The sequence below is a fragment of the Gossypium hirsutum genome, chromosome A10 (genome assembly GCF_007990345.1).
Source record: "Gossypium hirsutum isolate 1008001.06 chromosome A10, Gossypium_hirsutum_v2.1, whole genome shotgun sequence".
In the NCBI taxonomy this organism is placed as follows: Eukaryota; Viridiplantae; Streptophyta; class Magnoliopsida; order Malvales; family Malvaceae; genus Gossypium; species Gossypium hirsutum.
In genome coordinates this window covers 5,736,541-5,757,923 of record NC_053433.1, presented here as the reverse complement: position 1 = coordinate 5,757,923, position 21,383 = coordinate 5,736,541, and the positions used below count along the sequence as shown (strand labels likewise).

The window sequence follows — 21,383 nt, the reverse complement described above, 5'->3', positions numbered from 1 at the left end:
TGATGCTCTTTCGATCATCATTAAATCCGAATAAATTGATTGAATTAAATTAAAAAATAAATAAATTATTTTTTATAATTTTTTATTTTTTAGAAGTTTTAAATAATTTATTTATTTTAAATCACTTGAATTCACCCGTTGACCTTATCGATCTGATTCCAGATCCCGAGAAGTAAAAATATTGTCTTTAATTACTTCTTACTTGAATTGGTACTAACCAAAAGTGACTTTAAATTTCACTCCACTTGAAAATTTAAACACACTAGAGCCTCCATTTGCACCGGAGGATCGGTTGATTGGAATCTAATTAAGTAATGGTTAATTAAACAAATCGGTTTCTCCGTTTTAGTATAAAAAATTATTATAAATTCATGAAAAATAAAAATTCGATTCAACTATTGATTCAGTCGATTTTTTGGTTCAATTCAATTGGTTTATATTGATTCTTAAATTAGTTAATTTAATATTAATTTCTAGATTGATATCGTCATCGATTTACTATCCAACCAATTTAACCAATTGAGTTTGAATTTGAATGGCAAGAGAAAAAAAATCTAATTTACCCCTCACTTCTATTTTACTTTATTATTTAACATTCCTATAATTTATTTAATTAGTTTTAATATATCTTTTTTATTACTTAATATATTTTTAATATGTCTTAATTTTTATTTAACATAAATACTTCTAATTTATATTTATTAATTTATATAAATAGAAATAAAAAAATTTAATTGTTTATTATATATGGATATATATATTAATTTAAGTTTCTTAATTTTTTTTTTTAATTTTAATTTCATCTCACCGTTGCATTTGAATCTAAATACATATTTTACTATTGATTTTAATCTCACTGTTACCGTATTCAATCTCACTACTATAATAGTTAATTCCATCATCATTTTTATTTTAATTTGATCGAAATAAATTTTATTACCTTAAAAGGAGCTTAAAAAGGCGAAAATGGTGGTGAAGAAAGGTGTCATGGCACCAATAGGTTGGTTAAACGGCACCGGGAAGTGTTCCCACTCCGACACACGACGGAGAAACAAAATATAACGTTGAGGCAAAGATGTTGAGAAACTGTTTCCTTCACAAAATGTGTTGCCTTGGAATTATTTTCATAAAGTTTATGTTACATAACTGTGAAGGATTGTGAGAAAGATCGGATAACGGTAGGCATAGACCTTAGGTTGCTCATCCTTCTCGTTGTTTATGTCGGCCCAAAGTTAGGTGGTAGAATCGTTTGTAGCGATTACTAATTTAATTAAATAAATTATTAAAAATTCAAAAAATAGAAATTTAATTCAATTAATTTTATTAGTTTGATTCAATCAATTTATATGGATTGTAGGTTAATCTATTTAATGTCTCTCTTTAGATTGGTATTATGATCACTTCCGAATTCAATCCAGTTTGAATAATTTTAGTTTTGGGATGATAATAAAGATAGTAACTCTTAATAAGCTCAAAGACTCGAACCGATAAAATAGATAGATGCTTAAGGTTAAATTTATTAAAAATTTTAAAACTAAGATGAAATGTTACATTAACATTAAATTATGGGACCAAATTTATTTTAATGTCGGAATGGCTACAACTTTAAATTTTTTTAAACAATGGTAACAAAGTTGAGATTATTATTTTTTTAATAACTAAAATAAGAGTATTCTTAAACTTGGGTGGCATTTTTTGTCATATCATTTTAAGACACAATAAATTAACATTTTTTATAACATTTGAAATTACAAAAACTGTGGTAGTGTAAGTTTAGTTTTTTTTCGTTAAAGTTTTTTTGTCTCTTTTTTAGGCAAGTGATGGGTAGAACCAATTCCATCGGAACTAGAAGACCTTGGTCAATGCTTTTAGCATGCACAAGTGTTGAAAATATCACATTGGCATCTTCTTAGCTCGTGCCTTCGAGCTTGTCAATTTTACAGATGTAAGCAATTGTTGTAGTGCAATCCGGAGATGTGGATGAATGGCATCTAAGAGCATCAAGGGTACGATAAGTGCCTAATCTCAGGCGCCAGGAATAGAGGTTATAATTTACTTTTAAGCTTATATCACAGGATGCATGATCATCCTTGTTTTTAGTCCCAAGATTTAGTTAGTTAACACCGATTCAACCACTATTTTTTTTTAAATAATAATATATATGAAGGTTCTGAAGAAAATATATAATATAATAAAATTTATAAGCCATAGAATAATATATAACGATGCATAAATGACACGGATTGTTATGTCTTTTGAATGTGGGATATGATGTATAAGGAAGTGATTTTCAAGTCTAATGGTTGAGCAGTCCATTAACTGGCGGATATGGCGGAATAAGCCTCTACTCCAAGGGTTGCTAATCTGCTATTTTTTGAGGCGGAAAGTTGTTTGTGAAGTCGAGTGTTAGGGGTTTAGTATAATTTAAATAGATTTTTGGGTTGTCGGATAAAGCAACGCTACAAGATTGTACCAATTGTTGCAACGCAGGGTGCAAATGAAGGTGGAATCCGACCTCAAAGGCATACACAAGCATAAAAATCGCACTCAACAAATTCTCCCCAAGAACTCATAATCTCCCAGAAACACCTTCATCTCTTCCTCCATCATCATACATTCAAAGAATCAAAGGCATCGTCGTTGACAAATAACTCACCTACTCTTCTTCCACACGACACCACCACTCACCCCCCCCCCCCCGGCCGTGGAGCAACTCAAAGTGCAAAATCAGTATTCGACTTACAAAAATAGAAACTCACCTAAGCAACGTGAAAAAACCCATAGGAATCTCACTACCCTCAAGCCACAAAAAACCATAATTAAAAAAAGCAACCAAAAAAGAAAAACACCATAAAATTTTCAAAAATGGATATTTTTAAGATATTTGGAAACCCGATCAAGTGAAGGAGAAGGAAACAAAGTTCATTATTTACAGAAAAAATGGGGATCTCTACACCCACTCCGTGCATGACTTGAGCACCACCGCTGCACGTTTGCCAAAAATCACAACAACTAATGAAAGGTTGTCACGTACTCCGTGACTCATCATAACCCTTGTAACGTACATGTAGCTCAAGTAACATCCAGCGATAAAAGCATGTAGGCCCAAACCTAAGGTGGTTCATAAGACCGAGCACAACAACATATACACTAGGATCCATAGCCTAACCATAACTCAATCCAAAGCAAAATGAGAAGAAATGTCCTTTCACTAACAATCTTCCATATAAACAAAGTTGAAATAATCCTCAACACAAATATTCTCAGACATAAAACAAATGAAATTATACTCAAAAAGTATAATCTTATCTCGGAGCATATCAATAGTAGTGAATTTGAGGAAAGGTAAAACTTTTCTCATTAGAAAAAACAAAAAAATCGTTAACTCAAATTAATATATTTTTCATATCCATTTTACGTTTCATGAATATTAATCCTTTCAATATTTATAATTGTTTTTCTTAATAATATTATTTTTAAAATTTAAACCCGAATCTTCCTCTTAAAAATGTAATGTAACTTACAGTTATAATTGATACTTGTTAGTTAAAGATAAATTTTAACATTTATTTTCTCTTATAATACTTCTAATTTTTTATGCACGCATAATATACACTTGATTCGAAGTGATTCATTGTGCAATCGATTCAATCTTTTTGTTCGAATCATTATACCAAGCAGTTCTTGGTCTAAATGATTCGATCAGCTAGTCCGGATCCAACAACTATAGTGAAGATTAATTCTTATGTTTTAAGGGTGTATTTGGTTTACCAAATATTAAATTATGTCTTGTAATAAGATTATAGAAATGTAAGATTACGGATGGAATATAAGATTAATTTATTTAGTTTATTTAACTATAATTTAAGCTTCATGTGATTAGTTGATTAAATGTAATATTACCTAAAAGCAAATATTACTAAATTGTCTTTATTATATAATTTTTAGTTTTTTTTCTATAAGTTTAACATTTTTTAATCTTAAATTTTTCTTAAAAAATAATAAATTGAGAAATTCATTTTATTACACTTTAATTTTATCATATGAATTCAATTCAACAGCCATTAAACTGATAGTTTATTTAATATGAAAAGAGAGGTGAAACTAAAATTCATAATATAATTTTCCAAATAGTCTGAGTTCCTTTTAAATTGTTAATATTTATGTCAATCTGGGTTTTGTTGGGTAATAATGTAGGCTATTTTAACCTTATTTATTAAACTTTTATGTAAGATAATAAAAAGTGGAGGCTTTTATTTCCAAAAAAAAAACATATAAAGAAAATAACTTTACAAAATTTACAAATAAAGCTATAATAACTTACATTATTAAACAAAATCCAAATTGCCATAAACATTAACATTTTTATAAAAGAACCCAAATTGGGTTTTGGGAACCCCAAATCATATTAATTAGAACATAAAATTTAAAGCTCCATTTTATTATTTTACTTTCACTTTTTCTTTTTATATTAAAAGCAAATCAAATTCTCCAAAATAAACTAAAAAATTATTGTTGAATTGAATTTATATGATAAAATGATATAATAAAAAATGAATTTTCTAAATTATTATAATTTTATGAACAATTTAAAACTAAAACATATTTAACTTACAAAATTAATTTTTTTTTAATACAAACACTTTAATAAAATTTGTTTCTAGATAATAATATATTCTATTAACCAAACATATTACATTTCAATCAAATAAAAAAATTATATTCTACAAATAATTTTACATTCTAAACGTTGTTTAAGATTCGACGAACTAAACACCTTTTATATCACAACATCTTAATATTATTTAAAAGTAAAATTACGAAATGATGAAAATACTTAAAATTTAAATATTATATAATATGATTTTATCAACCAAACCCCCGCTTAAAAAAGAAAAAAATAATAAATATTTAGCAGCTTTGCAAAATGAGATGGGCACCCATTTCAAGGAGAAAAGAGGTGGAGACAGCAAAAGGGCATATGTGCGTGCATGAAGTCAGTACTATTACTCAGTAGTCACCTTCTTTCCTTTACGTATATACAGTAATATAATACGATAAATTTATACTTAATACATCGATATATAAATGTAGAAACACAGAATAACATTTTATTAAAAATCCTCAATATCCCAATAATCATTCTTAAAAATAAATAATATTAATAATTAACAATGAATACATCAATTTTATACACTAATAATGTATATCATAATATTACTGGTATTTCTGTATTTGTTCTTTTTCTTTTATAGATTTTTTGTGTGTGAAGATGTCAGACAGATTAAAAGCAGCAACAGCAGCAGAAGCAGAAGCAATAACCCCCCTATTTCAGAGAGCTCTTTAGATTGGGTCTTGTTTGTTCTTCTTATTGTTCCATCAGAGAATCATAAGATAAAATAATTTTTTTGGGGTTCGTTTTTAGTTTTTTTCAACTTTTAAACATGATTAGTGCCAGAAATAAGTACCTTTTCACTCCAAATCAATGGCAAGAGCTTGAACACCAAGCTCTCATCTTCAAATACATGGTTTCAGGAGTTCCTATCCCACCTCAACTCCTTTATTCTGTCAAAACAAGCTTTGATTCTTCTTTGGCTTCACACCTCTTCCCTCACCAACCCAGTAAGTATCTGCAAAAAAAAAAAAAACAAAAAAACAAATTGGAGTTGCACTACTTTTTGTATGTGAGTTACACCTTTATTGTTGAATGATTTTGGTCAAAAAATTAAAATGATGGTGCCTTGTGGTGGTTGCAGCAGGGTGGGGCTGTTTTCAGGTGGGTTTTGGCAGAAAACCAGACCCAGAGCCGGGGAGGTGCAGGAGAACTGATGGAAAAAAATGGAGATGCTCCAAAGAAGCTTACCCAGACTCCAAGTACTGTGAGAGGCACATGCATAGAGGCAGGAACCGTTCAAGAAAGCCTGTGGAAGCTAATTCATCATCATCAACAGCACCACCAGCACCACCAACAACAGCAGCAGCTTCCATCCTTTCACCATCTTTCCCATCAATCAACAGTAACCTTCCCACTTCAAGTTCTTCTCTCTCTTTTTCTCCTATGGCTACTGAAAACTTCACCCATTTCGACCCCTTTCTTTATTCTCATTCTTCTACGAGACTTCATGGTTCAGGCTTATCAGTTCCATCTCATCATTTCCTAGACTCTGGAACTGGAATTGATTACCCTCAGACTGATAAACTTTACAGGTTTCTTTTTTATAGCTTAAAAGTAGATTAATTGAATAATCTTTTTCTTTACTTGGCCATCATTCTGTAATACCAGTAAAAAGTTGTTTTGTTCTTTATAAATAGGTATGTTCATGGAACAAGGGAAGGTGTTGATGAAAGATCTTTCTTCCCCGAAGCTTCAGCGAGTGTAAGAGTTGTATCTGATTCTTATCAGCCACTGACAATGGTCCAAAGCTTTGGTGACAACAATGGTTCAAAGCAGGGGCAGCAATGCTTCGTTTTAGGTACTGATATCAAGTCAGCTAAGCCAATCAAGTTAGAAAAGGATGAAGGAACTCAAAAACCAGTCCACCAATTTTTAGGGGATTGGACACAAGGGAACAACAATGGTTCTTGGCTTGATCTTGCATCCAATTCCAGGGTCCAATCAGGCAATTTTTTTTCAATTTCACCCATCATTTTTGGTTTTTTTCACATCTAGTACAAATGTTTGTTTGTCCATTTGCTCACACCGGATCTTTTTGGTTCCTGCAGATAGTTGAGGTCCCAATAATGGAATCAATAAAAGCACTTGAATGAAGGGTCAATTTCAATACCTTAGCTGTTGAAATTGTGGCTAGGATTGCTTTGTTCTGAAAAAGTTGTGAAAAACCAAACAATGTAGGGCCAGTGGAAGATTTATCTATTTGTTGCTGTCACCCACTCTGATAACCTACTTTTTATCTTCTTCCCTGGAGGAAACATGTTTCGAATATGTAATACTTCGTTTCTTTGACTACAGAATCGCCCTTATGAAGTAAGATATTTCCTTTTAGGTTTCTGCTTTGTATTATAAAATAAATTCCATTGCTTTATGGCCCATAAAGCATGTGAAATCAGAACTTTGTTTCTAAGCACTGTATGCCATGGACATTGTATTGCTCATCATATATTCCCAGCACTGAAATTTATAACAATTATTGCTAAAAACTTTTCCTGAAACCAAGATAAGCTAGCAATAGATAAATATTAAATAAAATTACAAACAGAAACCCTTTGGCTTGAATTACAAACCAACTATAATGAGTTGAACCATTAACATAAGCTGATTTTGAGTACCATCAATAATATTGCCTTCCTTGTGTGAAAGTAGTATCCGCTACAGAAGAACCCTTGTTTCAGAGATAAAGCTGGAAAAGGCAATATTAAAAAGGATGGTTCTGAAAACACTATGCATAATGAAGAATTTTAGGAAACAAATGAGTGAGTATATTTTACATTGCTGACAGCTTTTATATCAGACTCTCAGCAGATCCCATAGTCTCAAGACTTAGCCCCATGCCATAGAACAGGCATAATTAAACACCAGTTTACCATCAAAACCAAAATTCTGAAAAATGCAAACGCAGATCTGGTTATAGTAACAGATAAACATCAACAATGAAATTTCTGTAGTTTGTGTATTTTGAAAATTTGTCAGGAGATGCAAGCAAGTAATGGGGTGGCATCCACTTAAGAAAAAGAATTCATTTCATTTTTCAGTGATCATGCAAGAAGTGAAGAAAAACTCTCATCATCTCAATTCCATTGTCCAATAGGTGATATGTAGAAATGGTGGATACTGAATACAATTGATGTAATGTGTAAGAGAATCTATTTTCAATGCAATGACCATTTCTGTCAGAATACTCAGACCAATCTACTGAGCCTGTAAAATAATGGACCATTTCATGTGAAAATTCATTCGATTCTGCCATTATGGGCCCAAATGTCAATTTCAGATAAAAGGTAATGGTTGCAGAGTTGATAAACAATTATCTCTATACATTAAGGCACAAAAATCTAGAAAAAGCATATGATATATGCCCAACTTAATGCCCTGAAGTAGGAGGTAGATTGATTTTTGTCATTGTCATGTCTAAATGAAAACCATCTTGCGTCTTTGATGATGACATATTCACATAAAAGAATACAGTCTAAAGATAAATATCTTTGCTATTTCCTATTCTGGTTTGTGTTTACAGGGAGAAAAAGCTAGTCATGAAAGTAAATATGCAAGTCAGTTCCCTCTTTAAAGAATCTATAAAGACTCTAAAAGAGTTAATCCTAAGACTAACATCAGCAAGAGGAAGTATCTAAGTAGTACAACTTACATTAAATAGGTCAATCACCAATTCATCTGCGTTCGGTGAGAAGGCGCTGTTGACATACACTAACTACAAAACAAGAGCTAAGAAATTAGTACTTTGCAAGCAACAGATTGAAGTATAGATGAAAATAGATTACCAAGGTATCCGAGTGCAGTGCCAACGTAGAAAATCGATTACTTTAGCAAATAGGTCAGTTCCGGGTATCTGTGGAGATGCATTACATTTTATGACCACCATTACATGCAAGAAGAGTTTGAATGAGAAAATATAGCTCAAAAAATGGATAGTGTATACTATTTTCACACAGAAAACCTGAAAGATTGGACTAAAGTATACTCAAGAACATAATCTAAGAGTGTTTCAAGTGAAGCACAATCACAAAACTCCAATTGCACCACCAACTAAAACCCGTACAACTTATGCCGATTGAATACTGCTGCTGTTGCAGCAGCTTCCTGAAAGTTGGGGTTTGAGTCTGTGTAATATTCCTCCAATATAATTATTAGGATTTGGAGGTTGATGGACAGTTTAGAAAATGTATAAAAAAAAATTGCAACTTACTTTTGCGCAAGCTAAACTACCTAGTGCGCCATCAAAACAAGTTCATCAGGTTAGCAATTGCTTTAAATACTGTTGAAGCCATTCATCTGGACAAGTTCGAATTCTAAAATACCATATCCGAATACCAGTTGTTTCTCAAAGCAATTAAGTCAGGAAACTCAGAGTTCAATGAGAAAGCCCAAATTGCCAAAGCAAAAAGGATCTCCCGATTACAGTGTACATAGTGTAATTAGAACTAATAACAATGCCATTCAAAACATAATTAGAAGATGCCTGATTTTATAACTTCAAGCCGTTTTTGTCTTGTATGATATGTGTCATACTTCCATTCGTGACAAGACATATGGTAAATTTAGAAGATGCTTGAATAAATAAGATCACTTATGAGCTCACCTTCTTAAAGGACTATCCAGACAACGAATAATTTAATCTCCAATTAAATTTTGGTTCAGGTTCGAAACAGAATTTTTTTAAGAGTCGAAATAGAATTGCGGTAAAAATCTGCCCGTCCTACCCATTAACATCCCTAAATAAAACAAACCTTGAATTACTATTGGATTTCTGCAAACTGTTGGGTTTCTACTGCGATACTTGTATAGTTTGATTATCACATTTTATTAAACTTAAATGATTTCTTCTTAAATAAATAAGTTAATGTTCTTTGAGTGATGATAATTTTGGAGGTTACTGTTGGCTTCCCGCCAGGACTTTCAACAATTAATCATCAAGAAAAAATATTTTTTACTGTTCGAATGGTTTTTTTACTAACTGATAATTACCGACAGGTATCATTTTGCATAAAAATCCTTATTCAAAATAAAATGACCGTACAAGAGTAATTTTTTTAAAATTCGATATTTTCACGTTAAGAATAACACGTGATTAAATAATATCGTTTTTTATTAACAAGCTTAATATTTTTTTTAACATTTTCAAAGTTTCAAGTTTGAGTCCCATAAATAAAGAAAACAACATTGAAAGAACTTTAGCTCCCCATTTAGGAGTTTGACTTGGCTTAACTTGGATTTAATCAGGACCAATGTGATTACCAGATAACTAAAGGTCGGAGACCAAAAAAAAAAACCGTTTCTTCTTTTGAATCCAATAGATGGAAACTCAATCACTGAATCAATGTGCTTTTGACAACCTATATATATATTGTCTAAAACCCAAATGAGGGATCAACTACAATCATGAAAACTAACCTAAACCCAGTTACCAACAGAAATCATGAATAGAAATGATAAATTAGATGATCAAATGGTGTAAATCAATTCTAACAGTTGTACTTCCATCATGTCTCTGATACTTACCAAGTAATTACAACCTTTTCTTTTTGTCAATCCACTACAGCTTAAAAGCTTCAGTTTTAACTATATATTATAACCTGCAAACAAGGCAGTTCACAAGGCTAGTTACGAAATGAATGATTATAATAATTGACTATATCGACAAGAATATTTAAGGACATCATCGTAGGATTTAAGACAGAATTGAACTGACGTAGTATGATTTAAGACAGCATCGAACCATGTCTTTAGGGAAGATCAGCAGCTAGACATGATTCAGAATTAATCTCTATCTGGTTCATTAGACTAAAAAGATGACATTGTAATGAGTTTACTAATACTGCTTCAAGCAGGTTGTCACAATTGTGAGTAAAGACGAGTAGGGCCAGCTGATAAGCCAAATCCCCTCATTCGAAAGAAAATCAGAGTTTAGCCCATTTGACTGGTTGAATGAGCTTAACCACTCATTCAATTAGAATCACTACTCAATGAGTTAATTGAGACAAGACAATTGAACTAGGCTTAAGAATCCCGGGAAAGATAGAGGCAAGACAAGCCCATTTTCTATCATACCATGCCTGTATTTTTCCTTCAGTCATAGCTCCATTGGAAATAGTAACATGTATAGCATCATAGCAATATACATTATACCTATTTGGAGACTGGCAAATGGAAGAGGAGACACCAAACCATTAGTTAAAGTGAATCACATTACTCACCTATGATATCCAGATAGACAGGCAGGTTGAATTGGGTCCGCATTATGAATGACAAATTCTGTCGGTTATTACCGAGTTATTTGCTGCAGCATTAGTGAACCAGCTGCTTGTGAAACCAACTGCTCAGAACCTGGCGAAGGTCTCGATAAATGGTTCGCACTGACTGGGTTACCAAGCCCTTGCCGTATCATTTCTTTAGGATTATTTGTATTTGTTTCAGGCTGTGATGATTCCATAAGCGCTCGTACCTAATCAAGTAATTTGCATAAAAGAAGTTTTAATGCTGTAGGAGAGTAAGACATACTTTATGCTTTTGTCAAAAATTTCACTCACCATATCAAGACGCTTCTTGTGCAGGTCACTTGATAACTGCATGTTTTAAAAAGAAAATTCAGCATCGTCAATTGTATTCTTTCTTCTTTTGCAAATAAACAAAGTCTTTCATATAAAGCAAAAAGTGCGCCAGAGAAGATAGTTCAAAAGGTTTCAATCTAACGGGCAAAGTAAAATGTGAAAGACAAATATCCAGAAACTATATTTTGACTACCAAAGAAAGGTGTTGAACTAAGAGTTCCTAACCCTGAAAAAGAAATTGGAATTCACATACATTGAGGACAATTCTATCTCATAAACAACAAACAGAAATGCTTACTGGACTTGTTTGATTCCGCTCTTCACTTGAAAATCCAGGAACAGGCAATTTCCAGTTTCTCTCTGCAAATATCCCATGTATAACATCCATTATAGCTCCATTGGCTTCACTTAAAGTATGAAGAAACTAAAATAGGCTATCTTATGGGGCCTCGACATCTAAACTCTTTTGTCATGCTGCACTATTGGAAGTAAAGTAATACATAATTTATCAAAATTTACATAAGAGTGCATTGGAAGCAACTCTTGGAAGGAAAAGATTAAGCATGGATTATAGTATCTATCTGAAATTCTACTGACCACCAGCAACACGATGTATATAGTTGTAACTTGTAAGTGTAAGCTTAAGCTTGTGATTTCTGACTTATATGAAAACACAAAGTAACTTTGCATAATTATGCAAAAAAGAGAAATCAGAGAACAAAGGTTCATCACGGCAAACAATAGCTTATATGACATGTTATGTATGGCAACCTCAAAACATGCAAAACCTAGATATTCCAAAATTTACCCCATCTAATAAAACGTAAGAACAGTAACCAAATATCACAACATCAACACATAACTCTTCCAACTAAATGCGAAATAGTGAAGCACAAACCTAACTGTAGCAAGAGATCCCTGGACTCTAATGTTGACGATTTCCTATGCTTAGCCAAACTGCATGCAAATGTAGTCACCTGAAAACAAGTGAAAAGGTGTAAGCTCTAAACAAAGAAGATTATTACTTAACAGCTGATGAACGTACTGAATGGAAGGACTAAGGAGGGCACAGAGAAGAATAAGAAGAAAGACTGAAAAGGAAAAAGAATAAGACAACAGTGCATATGGACAGTTAAATTGTATAGCTGTGAGTAATGGCTAGCTGCCACTAACTGATAGAAAAGCTAAAATTTGATTACAAAGTTACAAATTGAAACACTATTTCCGTACTATAACTATTCATAGAAATAAAATAACTTAGATAAACTCAATATCTCCCAATCCATCCACTTTGAGCCCAAACATTTTCTCTTCAGGCTAAGCACAAAATATTGCAGGAAGAGATTCATGGAGTTCTTAAAGGATGTTCCAAAAATATTCAAGCTACATTTAATGTCAACAATACCCCAAGGCTAACCATGTCTATCAATACATGCATAGATGGGGTGAAATTTATTAAATTCCATTTATAGAAGCTACCAATTTTCAAGTTTGGGAAATCATCAGTCTTGCGACTACATTTTGGATGGGATCCAGACATTTCTTGGTTAAGATGTCTTCATGGTGTTCAAAAATTTATCTCTTAGCTTCGAAACGCACTTTGAATCACTCGATTTTGAGTTCGGGAGCTCAAGTTATGACTGTTCTAATGAAGATTGCGCGAGCAGACTTTCTGGATGAGTTATGATAGAGAATTACGAGTTTCAGACTTTTAATTCGAGTTTAAATGATATTGGGTTCAGGCTTTAGAATTAATTTTTATTATATATGAGCTCAATATTGTATTTATCAGCTCTTATTATTTTATTATTTTATTATTCCGAATTTTTTTATAATTATTAAGTATTTTAAGTTATTTAGGAGTTTTATGTCAACAAGAAAGTTTAGTTTAGATTTGCTCAGCTAACCTATATATAAGCCTTTGCATTATACACAATTTGGACAATTGTTTTTCATTAATAAAATTTTCAACTCTAGAAATTTGTTTATTATGCAAGATTCCTTTCTTGTGATTTTTAGTAGTTTTTTTCTTGATTCATTTTCACCTTTCAATTTGTCAAGGATTATGGAGGGTTGATTAGAGCCATTAATTGAGTTATTTTCTTGATGGATTGATTAGAGCTATTAATTGAGTTTGTTAGGATTTATATCTCAAATGGTTCAATTGGACATTTATCCTTCTATCCATCATATCCATCGGTTTATCATTCCATCTTCCACTTTACTTTAATCTATATTTTCACTATTTAATTATTATTTTGAATATTTTTTCACTTTTTTTTTAATTTGTATTTCTAATTTATTTATGTTTTTTATTTTTTGATTTTTTCTTAAATTTCTTCTTTTATTGTTTTCAATCTCTTTATTACTAAATTTGTTTATTTCTCATTTTCGGATCAGATCCAAATCTTTCCTTTTCGAGTCGAACAACTTGAATTTGATCTTTCTTCCGCTTTCTTTGCTCCAATTCTGTGTCATCTATACTTACAACAGCTGAGCCTCTGGCATTATTTATTTTATGATTTGATGTTAAGACCACTAGAAACTAAAAACTATGAATGACAGATGCATATACCCAAGCCATGACCCTAAACGAAGAAAGGCAAATATAAAGCCTTAAAGTAGAGCCTTACAGAATCTATGAAGTCATCAGCAATCTCCAAAAGTAGATCTTCAACTTCTGGTTCAAGCTTACCTTGCGAATCAACCTAAGCACAGCCAAAAGATAACGTCACAGTTCACCACAAAAGAAGAAAACCATCTGAACTAAGAAATAAGAATGAAAAAACAAAAAGTTAAAGGCAGGAAAAACCTGTGAAACCAGATCCTGTATCTTTCTCTTTCCAAGAAGTTGATTGGTCGCCTCAGTTCCTTGGCTCGAACTTCCCCTAGGTGTGGTTGTACCGGATGCAGTTGCATCAGGCTGTGATCCTGTCAAACTGAGAGTTTTCTGGCCTGCTGGTCCAGACATCCTAGGAGACTGCTGCTGTTGGGGTTGATGCAATGGTGGTTGTTGTGGTTGTAATTGTTGTTGAGCATGTTGCTGTAGCTGCTGTTGTTGCAGTAGTTGCTGTTGCTGCTGCTGCTGATGTTGCTGTGGCTGCTGCATTTGAGGATGCCCCATTTGTGATTGCTGTTGTACGAGCTGAGACAACTGTTGAGTGTTCAAGGACATAGGATTCTGGTGCAACTGAGAAGAAGATGCCAGTTGCTGTTGCAAGAGGACATGTGATTGCCTCTGAAGGCGGAGTGAGGGTGAGCCTGGGCCAGACATGGACGGCATTTGCTTCAACCACTGTTGCTGCAAGAGAGAGTTCTGCATCATACCTGCCTGTCCATTCTGAGCCAGCCCTGATAACTGAGAGTTGATGAAGGCTTGAGAAGTTCTTGGTAAGCTTTGAACCTGTAGTTTACAGAGTGGATATTGCATACTGAGGTAACGCGCGCAAATTAATTGAAGACATTTTGAAACTTCATCATAGAACCACTTAAATATTGCTTACACACGGAAATTTTTCACAAAATGAGGCAATGGCATAACAAGACAGGTCCAAAAATAAAAGGCAATTAAAGGGATACTCTAACATATTTGGTTTTATTTTAGCTTATTAGCAGTTAAAATAGGATGCCATAGGTAATCTTGCATTTCCCCAGTATAGCCTAAGAAATTTAGGTCATCTCCAATAAAAGCATTTTGAGGGAATCAAACACAAATAATCATTAATCATACACCAAAAGATGTGCAATCATTTATCAACACCCAAATCTCTTTGCAGAAAATGTAAAAGCTGTTAAAACATCTTAGATAAGATTCTAATTCTGCCAAATTACAATAGAAAGAAGTGTATCAAACAATATGAATGGCTATTTAACTTCAAAATTATAGCATTCATTTCCAAGTCTTCACCAGCAGCCAAGATATTCAAAAATGATGAAGCCCATGCACCTTTACTTACACATTCAATTATCTTTGCATGTAAAGGGAAAGAAAGTTCAGATGAATGTTATGAAAGGTCATAACAATCCCGTTTTTGTAAGTTACAACTGAAGATCTCATTTTCCATTAAAAAAAAGTGAAGGAGTATGTCTCATAGGTCGTTCAAATTACCTCCAAGGTCTAAAGTCTAGACCAAAAGAAAAATCTTGTTTGCCGTGAGAATTTAAACATAGTTACTATTAATATATACAATAGTGGAACTTTGCTAACAGTTACTAAAACCCAATTTGGAATAACCTCAAAAAATTGTTGTCATGGTGGTATCCAAGGAGATGAAACAATTTCTGTTTCACTTCTTAGGTTTTATTCATGTACATATTTCAGAAAGTATAAACAACCTAAATCTGAAATTCTCCAGTTACAAGAACACATAATTAGAATTTTTCTTGATCCAAGTTGAGCAGATATTAAGAATAGAAAAGAAATGTTTTCCAAAAGTAAAGACCACCATGATGCAAAAAGACTAATCTTGTGAAGCGAATTGAAGTCTCAAAATTACATCACAAAGATTCTTTTACTAAAATAAATAGTAAATCTTTATACAAGTGTGGAATTTAACCTTCATGTCATTAGATAAACAAAATGCATGCCACCTACCAACGACAATGACTTAATAAAGAACAAAGAAAATGAAAGAGAAAAAGCATTAGTTTCTCTACTCACTAAAGGGAAAATGGTCAATACATTATTATCAGAAGAGACAATACCTGAGGAGATGTCAGTTGAGTTTGTTGTGATAACTGCTGCCTCATCTGTCCCTGATTTATCCGCTGTTGTGCATAAAGAGCTCCATTAGCCCTTAGTTGTGAGCCCAAATTCATCATCCCCATTGCCTGCATCCCTGGCAAAGATTGCCCAGTTGGATTTCCAGGATGAAACTGAGATCCTTGCACCATTCCAGCTTTTTGCCTCGGCTACATCAAAAAACTCATTTGAGTTTAGAATAAGCAAGATAAACATGAAACTAGTTAGAACTTTCTCTATTAAGCCCTATCTGGTAATACACTCTGCAATGGTTAGATTATTACCATTAAAATTTTCATTACTACAAATTTAAAATGAAAACTAAGTTTATTCCAAGACATCAACATAATCATATAACTTTAGCTGGTTAAAAGACTAAAACATAATTTAAATTGCTCTGGACCCATTAGCTACTCCAAAATTCTGAAGGAGTAGAAATAGTGCATTTGTAACCATCAATAAGCAAGGAAACCACTCGCGAGCACCACTTAAACTTGAGTTACCAAGATTCATGACGGTAACCAACAGTAAACATCAATCATCAATTAAGCCCAACTTTCGCTGACAATAAAATCTCAAGTACATTAACTAACATAATGCCAAGGAAAAGCAAAAGAAGACAAAAAAAAAACGCTTTAAAATGCAAATTGCACCTTGAAATTTGTTCAGAAAATCAATATGGAACTTGCATCCAAATTTGAAAATTATATCCAAGAAAAAACAATCATCAGAGGAAGAAACGATTTAGCATCAATAAGTCATCCAATTCAAGGTCAAACTAGTAATCAAAATAGCAACTGCATAATTCTAAACTACTTCCCCACTTCCAAGCAAAAAGATGTTGATTTCAATAGCAACAAATTCATTAAATTTCTTACTTCTAATCACTGAATAAACGAAAAGAAAATGCCTTCAAAAGCTAGAAATTTTAATTTTTTTCCCAGAATAGTCTCTAAAAAGATTCATACCGAAGCTAAAAGCGCAGACTGCAAACTAAGCTGAGCTGCTGCACCACCGAGCAAATGACCACCTTGCCCAATCAAAGCTGACCTTGATAAATTGGGATTGCCCATCTGTTGATTCTGCTGGTTCTGTTGCTGGTTAGCTTGAACTGAAGTTGACGCACCAAAATTCATTTGCCCATATAACCCTTGCCTTAAAACATTATTGTATTGAGACTGGTGTTGTTGCTGCTGCTGCTGCTGGCTCTGTTGTTGGTGTTGTTGGAGTTGGTTAAGGCGTGAAATAGATGGAGATCTTTGAAGGGATTGCTGGATTTGGAAATTTGATAAAGCTGCAACGTTTGGCTGTGTTTGCTGTTGCCGCTGCTGCTGTTGTTGTTGTTGGGGAAGAGGTGGAGACAAAATTTGCGAGATTTGCTGCTGCTGCTGCTGTTGATTTTGCAGTGAAGAAGGGTCAATGGAAGGAGAAGGAGAAGGATTGTTGTTGTTTTGAGGAAGAATTGAGGAATTCGTTGAAGGTGCAGGCGTTAACGTTCTTGAAGTCGTAGTCGCCGCCGTGGGAGGCGGCGGTGCAGGTGTAGGCATCGCCGATGATGACGGTTGTGAAGGGTCCATCATCATGGGATTCGGAGATTGCGTAGAAGATGTAGTAGTAGCAACAGCAGCAGTCGTTTCGGCCATTCCCGGGTTTCTTTTTTGGGTGATTTTTAATGGTTTCTGCGTCAAGTTGAAATTGCTAATTCAAGGTGAAATTGGAATTCCGTTTCCTATTAAAAAAAAAAGAAAAAGAAAAGACGTGTACGAAGAGAATGAATCTGGAGCGTACACGTAAGGGAAAAAAAGAAAAGGAATTGATTGGGTGACAGAAGCAGTCAAAAGTCAAAAACATGGGTCTAAAGTACTGTATAACATTGAAGTAGCAAAGGTTTTTGTGTGTGACTAACTCTAAGGTATCTAAGGCACTGTCGTTTTTGTGGAATGTTGCATGAATCTCGTTCGCTTTCACTGCTCCAATTTCCGAATTTAGACACGAATCTTTACGACCTTTATCTAGGTTAGTTACACTCCACAACCCGTCCCTTCCTCCCCAATTTTAATACATTCATTCTAATTAAGTTATTGAATTAGAGGGAAATGTTAATTTTGTCCCATGAATTTAGTAATTAGGTTAATTTTAATATTTATATTTTTTCATTAGTTTATAATTTTGACAATTATATCCATTTTAGTCACTAAACTTAGATTCTATCAATATTTAATAATATGTCTAGTGTTACTAGAATAGGATCAAATTAGATGGAGTGAAAACTCATCTTTCATTTTAATACTTATACTTTTTATATAGCTTCAATAAGGTGAGATCCCAACTAGTGTAACAATCACTTTTTTGTTTTATGATTACACGATCAAATTTGACGATGGTAAATGCACCACCAACTCCAAAATGACCTTTTTCCTTGGTAATGATAGCGGACAATCCTAATTGCTGACAAACTGGTGCATTTTGTAAGGCAATAAGATTAGGCTTCTTGTGTATATAATTATTAAGAATGAGGCAGATGGTCAAGCAGAAGCCACCATGAAGAAAATCCTCTATTGACTAAAAAATAAGGTAGAAAATGCAAAAAGCAGATGGATTGATGAGCTGCTAGGTATCATTTGATCTTTGCGAACCACATCACACTCAAGGACAAAAGAAACCCTCTTTAATCTTATGTTTAGCACCGAAACTGTGATACCACCAAAAATTGGCCTAGACACACATTGGGTAGTTTGTTATGCAGATCAAACCAATGAAGCAAAGCTCCGAAAGAAACTTGATTTCCTAGACGAAGTAAGGGAACAAGCATCTATCTGGATGAAAATACGAGCTCAACAAGTGGTACAATCCAACAATTCAAGAGTTCACAATAGGCAATACTAGGTGGAGACTTAGTGATGCAAAATGTAGAAACTAATTAACCAATTGGACAAAGAAGAAAGTTGTCAGCTACTTGGAAAGGACCCTATCGAGTGATAGTAGTTTTGGGATGCGAAACATATAAACTTGAATGGCTAGATGGAATTCACATACCACGAATATGGAATGCTCTTTTTATATAATGAGAGTTTAGAGAGTTCAACTAAAATAAAATTTAATTATTTTAATATTAAATTTAATCTAAAGATAAACATTAAATTTAATTTAATTTAAAACATACATGTGTGTTTAAAATTAATATGCAATAAATAATAAAACATATGATTTAAATTTAATTAATCATAATAACATGAAATATGTATGATATTAAAATAAAAAATTAGATTAAATTGTGATTTAAATAAATAAAATTGAAAACATAAATATACTACATCAACAATATTAAATACACTATAATTATTTATTATAATATTTCATTAATCGTAAATTAGTAATTAAAGCCAAGTAATACAAGTTGAAATCCTGTTATTCCACCTGTTATTAAAAATACATCGAATTTGACTAGTTATCAAACACCTTGAAAAGATGGAAGTATCTAAATTTGATACTTTAAAAAATTAAGCAACGCAAATACTAAATACAGTAATTTTTTTGTATTTATTTTTCGTGTTTTATGATGAATTAGAAATAATAGCTATTTAAAAAAAATATTTTTCACAAATGAAATTTGTTTACTTGCATAATTTCCTATTTTTCTTAAAAATTGTTTTCTAAAATTGGATACAAAATCCAAAACACAAAGCAGTTGAGAGCTCGGCTTCGACCTAAGAAGAGATCATAAAAAAAATTTCTTAGTGGGAAATTTGGTTAATTCACACGCAAAAGTTCAACTTCAACATTACTCCAAAAGGCAAAACATGCTATGTCTATGGTTAAATTATGTTATTAGTTATTGTACTTTACTAAAGTTGTTGATTTAGTCTATGTATATTAATTTCATCAATTTCGAATAGGTGAATTCAAGTCCTTGTACTTTTTGAGTTAAATTTTAGTATTTACCCAAATAATAGCAGTTAAATTTATTTGGTCAAATTCAAATACTAGTCTTATACTATGCATACAGTTGTAAATTTAGCCCGTATTCTTCAATTGGATCCTTCTAAGTCCTTATCCTGTTCGAACTTTGAAATTTTAGTCTAAACAAAAATAAAAATCATTAGTCCATTAAATGTAATTTTTTTAGGGAGTAATATATAGAAATAACAAGTTGACATAGTATTGCACACAAAATAATATTTTGCCACATCAAATTTTGGAAACACCATAATTTAACTTAATGAATTTAATAGTTATCATTTGGTGATGACTAAAATTTTAAAAATTTAAAAGTACAATGACTGAAAATGACCAATTTGAACTACAAAGACTAAATCCCAAACTTTCATAAAATACTGGGACTAATGGCAGAATTTAATCTATATATTTTAGAATATTTGTATATGTTCTTTTCTTCCTTTTTTCAGACAGCATGCAATTTTTAGTGAACTATTTATATGTGTTATGGGCCGATGGCGTGCTAAACTTTTTTGGTTTGTCAGGGCACTTTATGAAAGTTTATGTAAAAATATATCTTTATGAAAAAGTTTAAGCTTGAACTGAAATGGTAAAATTGAAGGTTTAGGGATTTTGGTGCATTAGTTTCAACTAACATGTAAATTCATTTCAAGTTAATTTTTTAAGGCTAAAATGTTAAATAAATTTCGAGAATAATTAAAAAACCAATTAAGTTCTTTGTGGATATCAGTACACTCGGACTGTTGTATATCTCAACTTTTGTTGCCAACATCACTGGGGATATGTGGTTAAATTTCTACTTGTCATACTGAATATTAGGGTTCATATTTTGTTGTTGTCATTCTTTTCTTTTATTTCTAATATGTAAAACAACTCCTTTTTTTACTTATTCTTTTTATATTTCTTTTATTGCAATTGAAAATTTAGACTCTAAGAGTAAGATTCAAATGTTGACATACGTCTTCTTTTAAGTGTAGGAAAATAAATTAAATATTTCTAGTTTGTCTCTTTGTTTTAGAATGCACATATTGTTTGTCTGTTGGTTGCGCTTCGACGTGCGTGCACCTGAGCTATGAACCAACATTATTGTACTTAAATATTTAGTAGTTTTACTGAAGTGTGATAGATTAGATTTAATATTTATAAGTGTTACAATAGAACACTTCAAGTATTTCAAGGATTGAACTTAAGAGATTGTCAAAGTGGTAAATATGTTTATCAAATCAATTACAAGTTAAACAATTACTATTCTAATGGAGTCGGAAACTATTAGTGCAAATTCAAGTAAAATAAGATTTGAGCTGTATCTAAATTAACAAATAAAAATATCAAACTAACTTTCTTCCTTTTTACTAGAAATAATGCAAATGGATTGAAATAATGGCTGAATAAGTCATGGATTATTAACTAAGCTAACAAATCTATGGTGAGTATGTAACACCCC

General features: G+C 32.3%; 2 protein-coding genes across 5 annotated transcripts; one reads left to right on the top strand and one right to left on the bottom strand.

The window, feature by feature from the left end:
* The first annotated feature begins 5,310 nt into the window (after positions 1–5,310).
* On the top strand, positions 5,311–7,082 carry LOC107897434 (growth-regulating factor 5). Of its 2 annotated transcripts, none has more exons than XM_016822886.2 (4): positions 5,311–5,622; positions 5,760–6,207; positions 6,313–6,620; positions 6,724–7,082. In XM_016822886.2, exons 1-4 carry the CDS (start codon positions 5,445–5,447, stop codon positions 6,729–6,731), a joined length of 942 nt encoding a protein of 313 aa, XP_016678375.1. In that variant the 5' UTR covers positions 5,311–5,444; the 3' UTR covers positions 6,732–7,082. The 2 variants fall into 2 exon arrangements, with proteins under 2 accessions (XP_016678375.1, XP_016678374.1); XM_016822885.2 differs by having other exon boundaries at positions 5,313–5,622; positions 5,757–6,207.
* An 8-nt stretch (positions 7,083–7,090) lies between these two features.
* LOC107897435 (transcription initiation factor TFIID subunit 12b) lies at positions 7,091–17,698 on the bottom strand. 3 transcript variants are annotated; one of them, XM_041079681.1, is made up of 13 exons: positions 16,951–17,697; positions 15,946–16,152; positions 14,054–14,644; positions 13,875–13,949; positions 12,140–12,218; positions 11,540–11,601; positions 11,221–11,256; positions 10,888–11,135; positions 10,193–10,266; positions 8,455–8,522; positions 8,322–8,384; positions 7,447–7,558; positions 7,091–7,358 (listed from the first exon to the last, which is right to left on the bottom strand). In XM_041079681.1, the coding sequence occupies exons 1-8, from the start codon at positions 17,623–17,625 to the stop codon at positions 10,956–10,958; spliced, it is 1,905 nt and encodes a 634-aa protein (XP_040935615.1). In that variant the 5' UTR covers positions 17,626–17,697; the 3' UTR covers positions 7,091–7,358; positions 7,447–7,558; positions 8,322–8,384; positions 8,455–8,522; positions 10,193–10,266; positions 10,888–10,955. The 3 variants fall into 3 exon arrangements, with proteins under 3 accessions (XP_040935615.1, XP_040935614.1, XP_040935613.1); XM_041079680.1 differs by having other exon boundaries at positions 7,091–7,558; XM_041079679.1 differs by lacking the exons at positions 7,091–7,358; positions 7,447–7,558; positions 8,322–8,384; positions 8,455–8,522 and having other exon boundaries at positions 9,948–10,266; positions 16,951–17,698.
* Between the last annotated feature and the right edge of the window lie 3,685 nt (positions 17,699–21,383).

Bases quoted from the DNA above. Each gene is read 5' to 3' on its own strand.
- LOC107897434 (XM_016822885.2), top strand. From the start codon at position 5,445: ATGATTAGTGCCAGAAATAAGTACCTTTTCACTCCAAATCAATGGCAA. The intron at 5,623-5,756 runs GTAAGTATCTGC...TGGTGGTTGCAG, and splicing joins CCTCTTCCCTCACCAACCCA to CAGGGTGGGGCTGTTTTCAG. The intron at 6,208-6,312 runs GTTTCTTTTTTA...CTTTATAAATAG, and splicing joins CAGACTGATAAACTTTACAG to GTATGTTCATGGAACAAGGG.
- LOC107897435 (XM_041079679.1), bottom strand. From the start codon at position 17,625: ATGGCCGAAACGACTGCTGCTGTTGCTACTACTACATCTTCTACGCAA. The intron at 12,219-13,874 runs GTAAGGCTCTAC...ACTTGTTTTCAG, and splicing joins CTGATGACTTCATAGATTCT to GTGACTACATTTGCATGCAG. The intron at 11,602-12,139 runs GTTTGTGCTTCA...GGATATTTGCAG, and splicing joins GGATCTCTTGCTACAGTTAG to AGAGAAACTGGAAATTGCCT.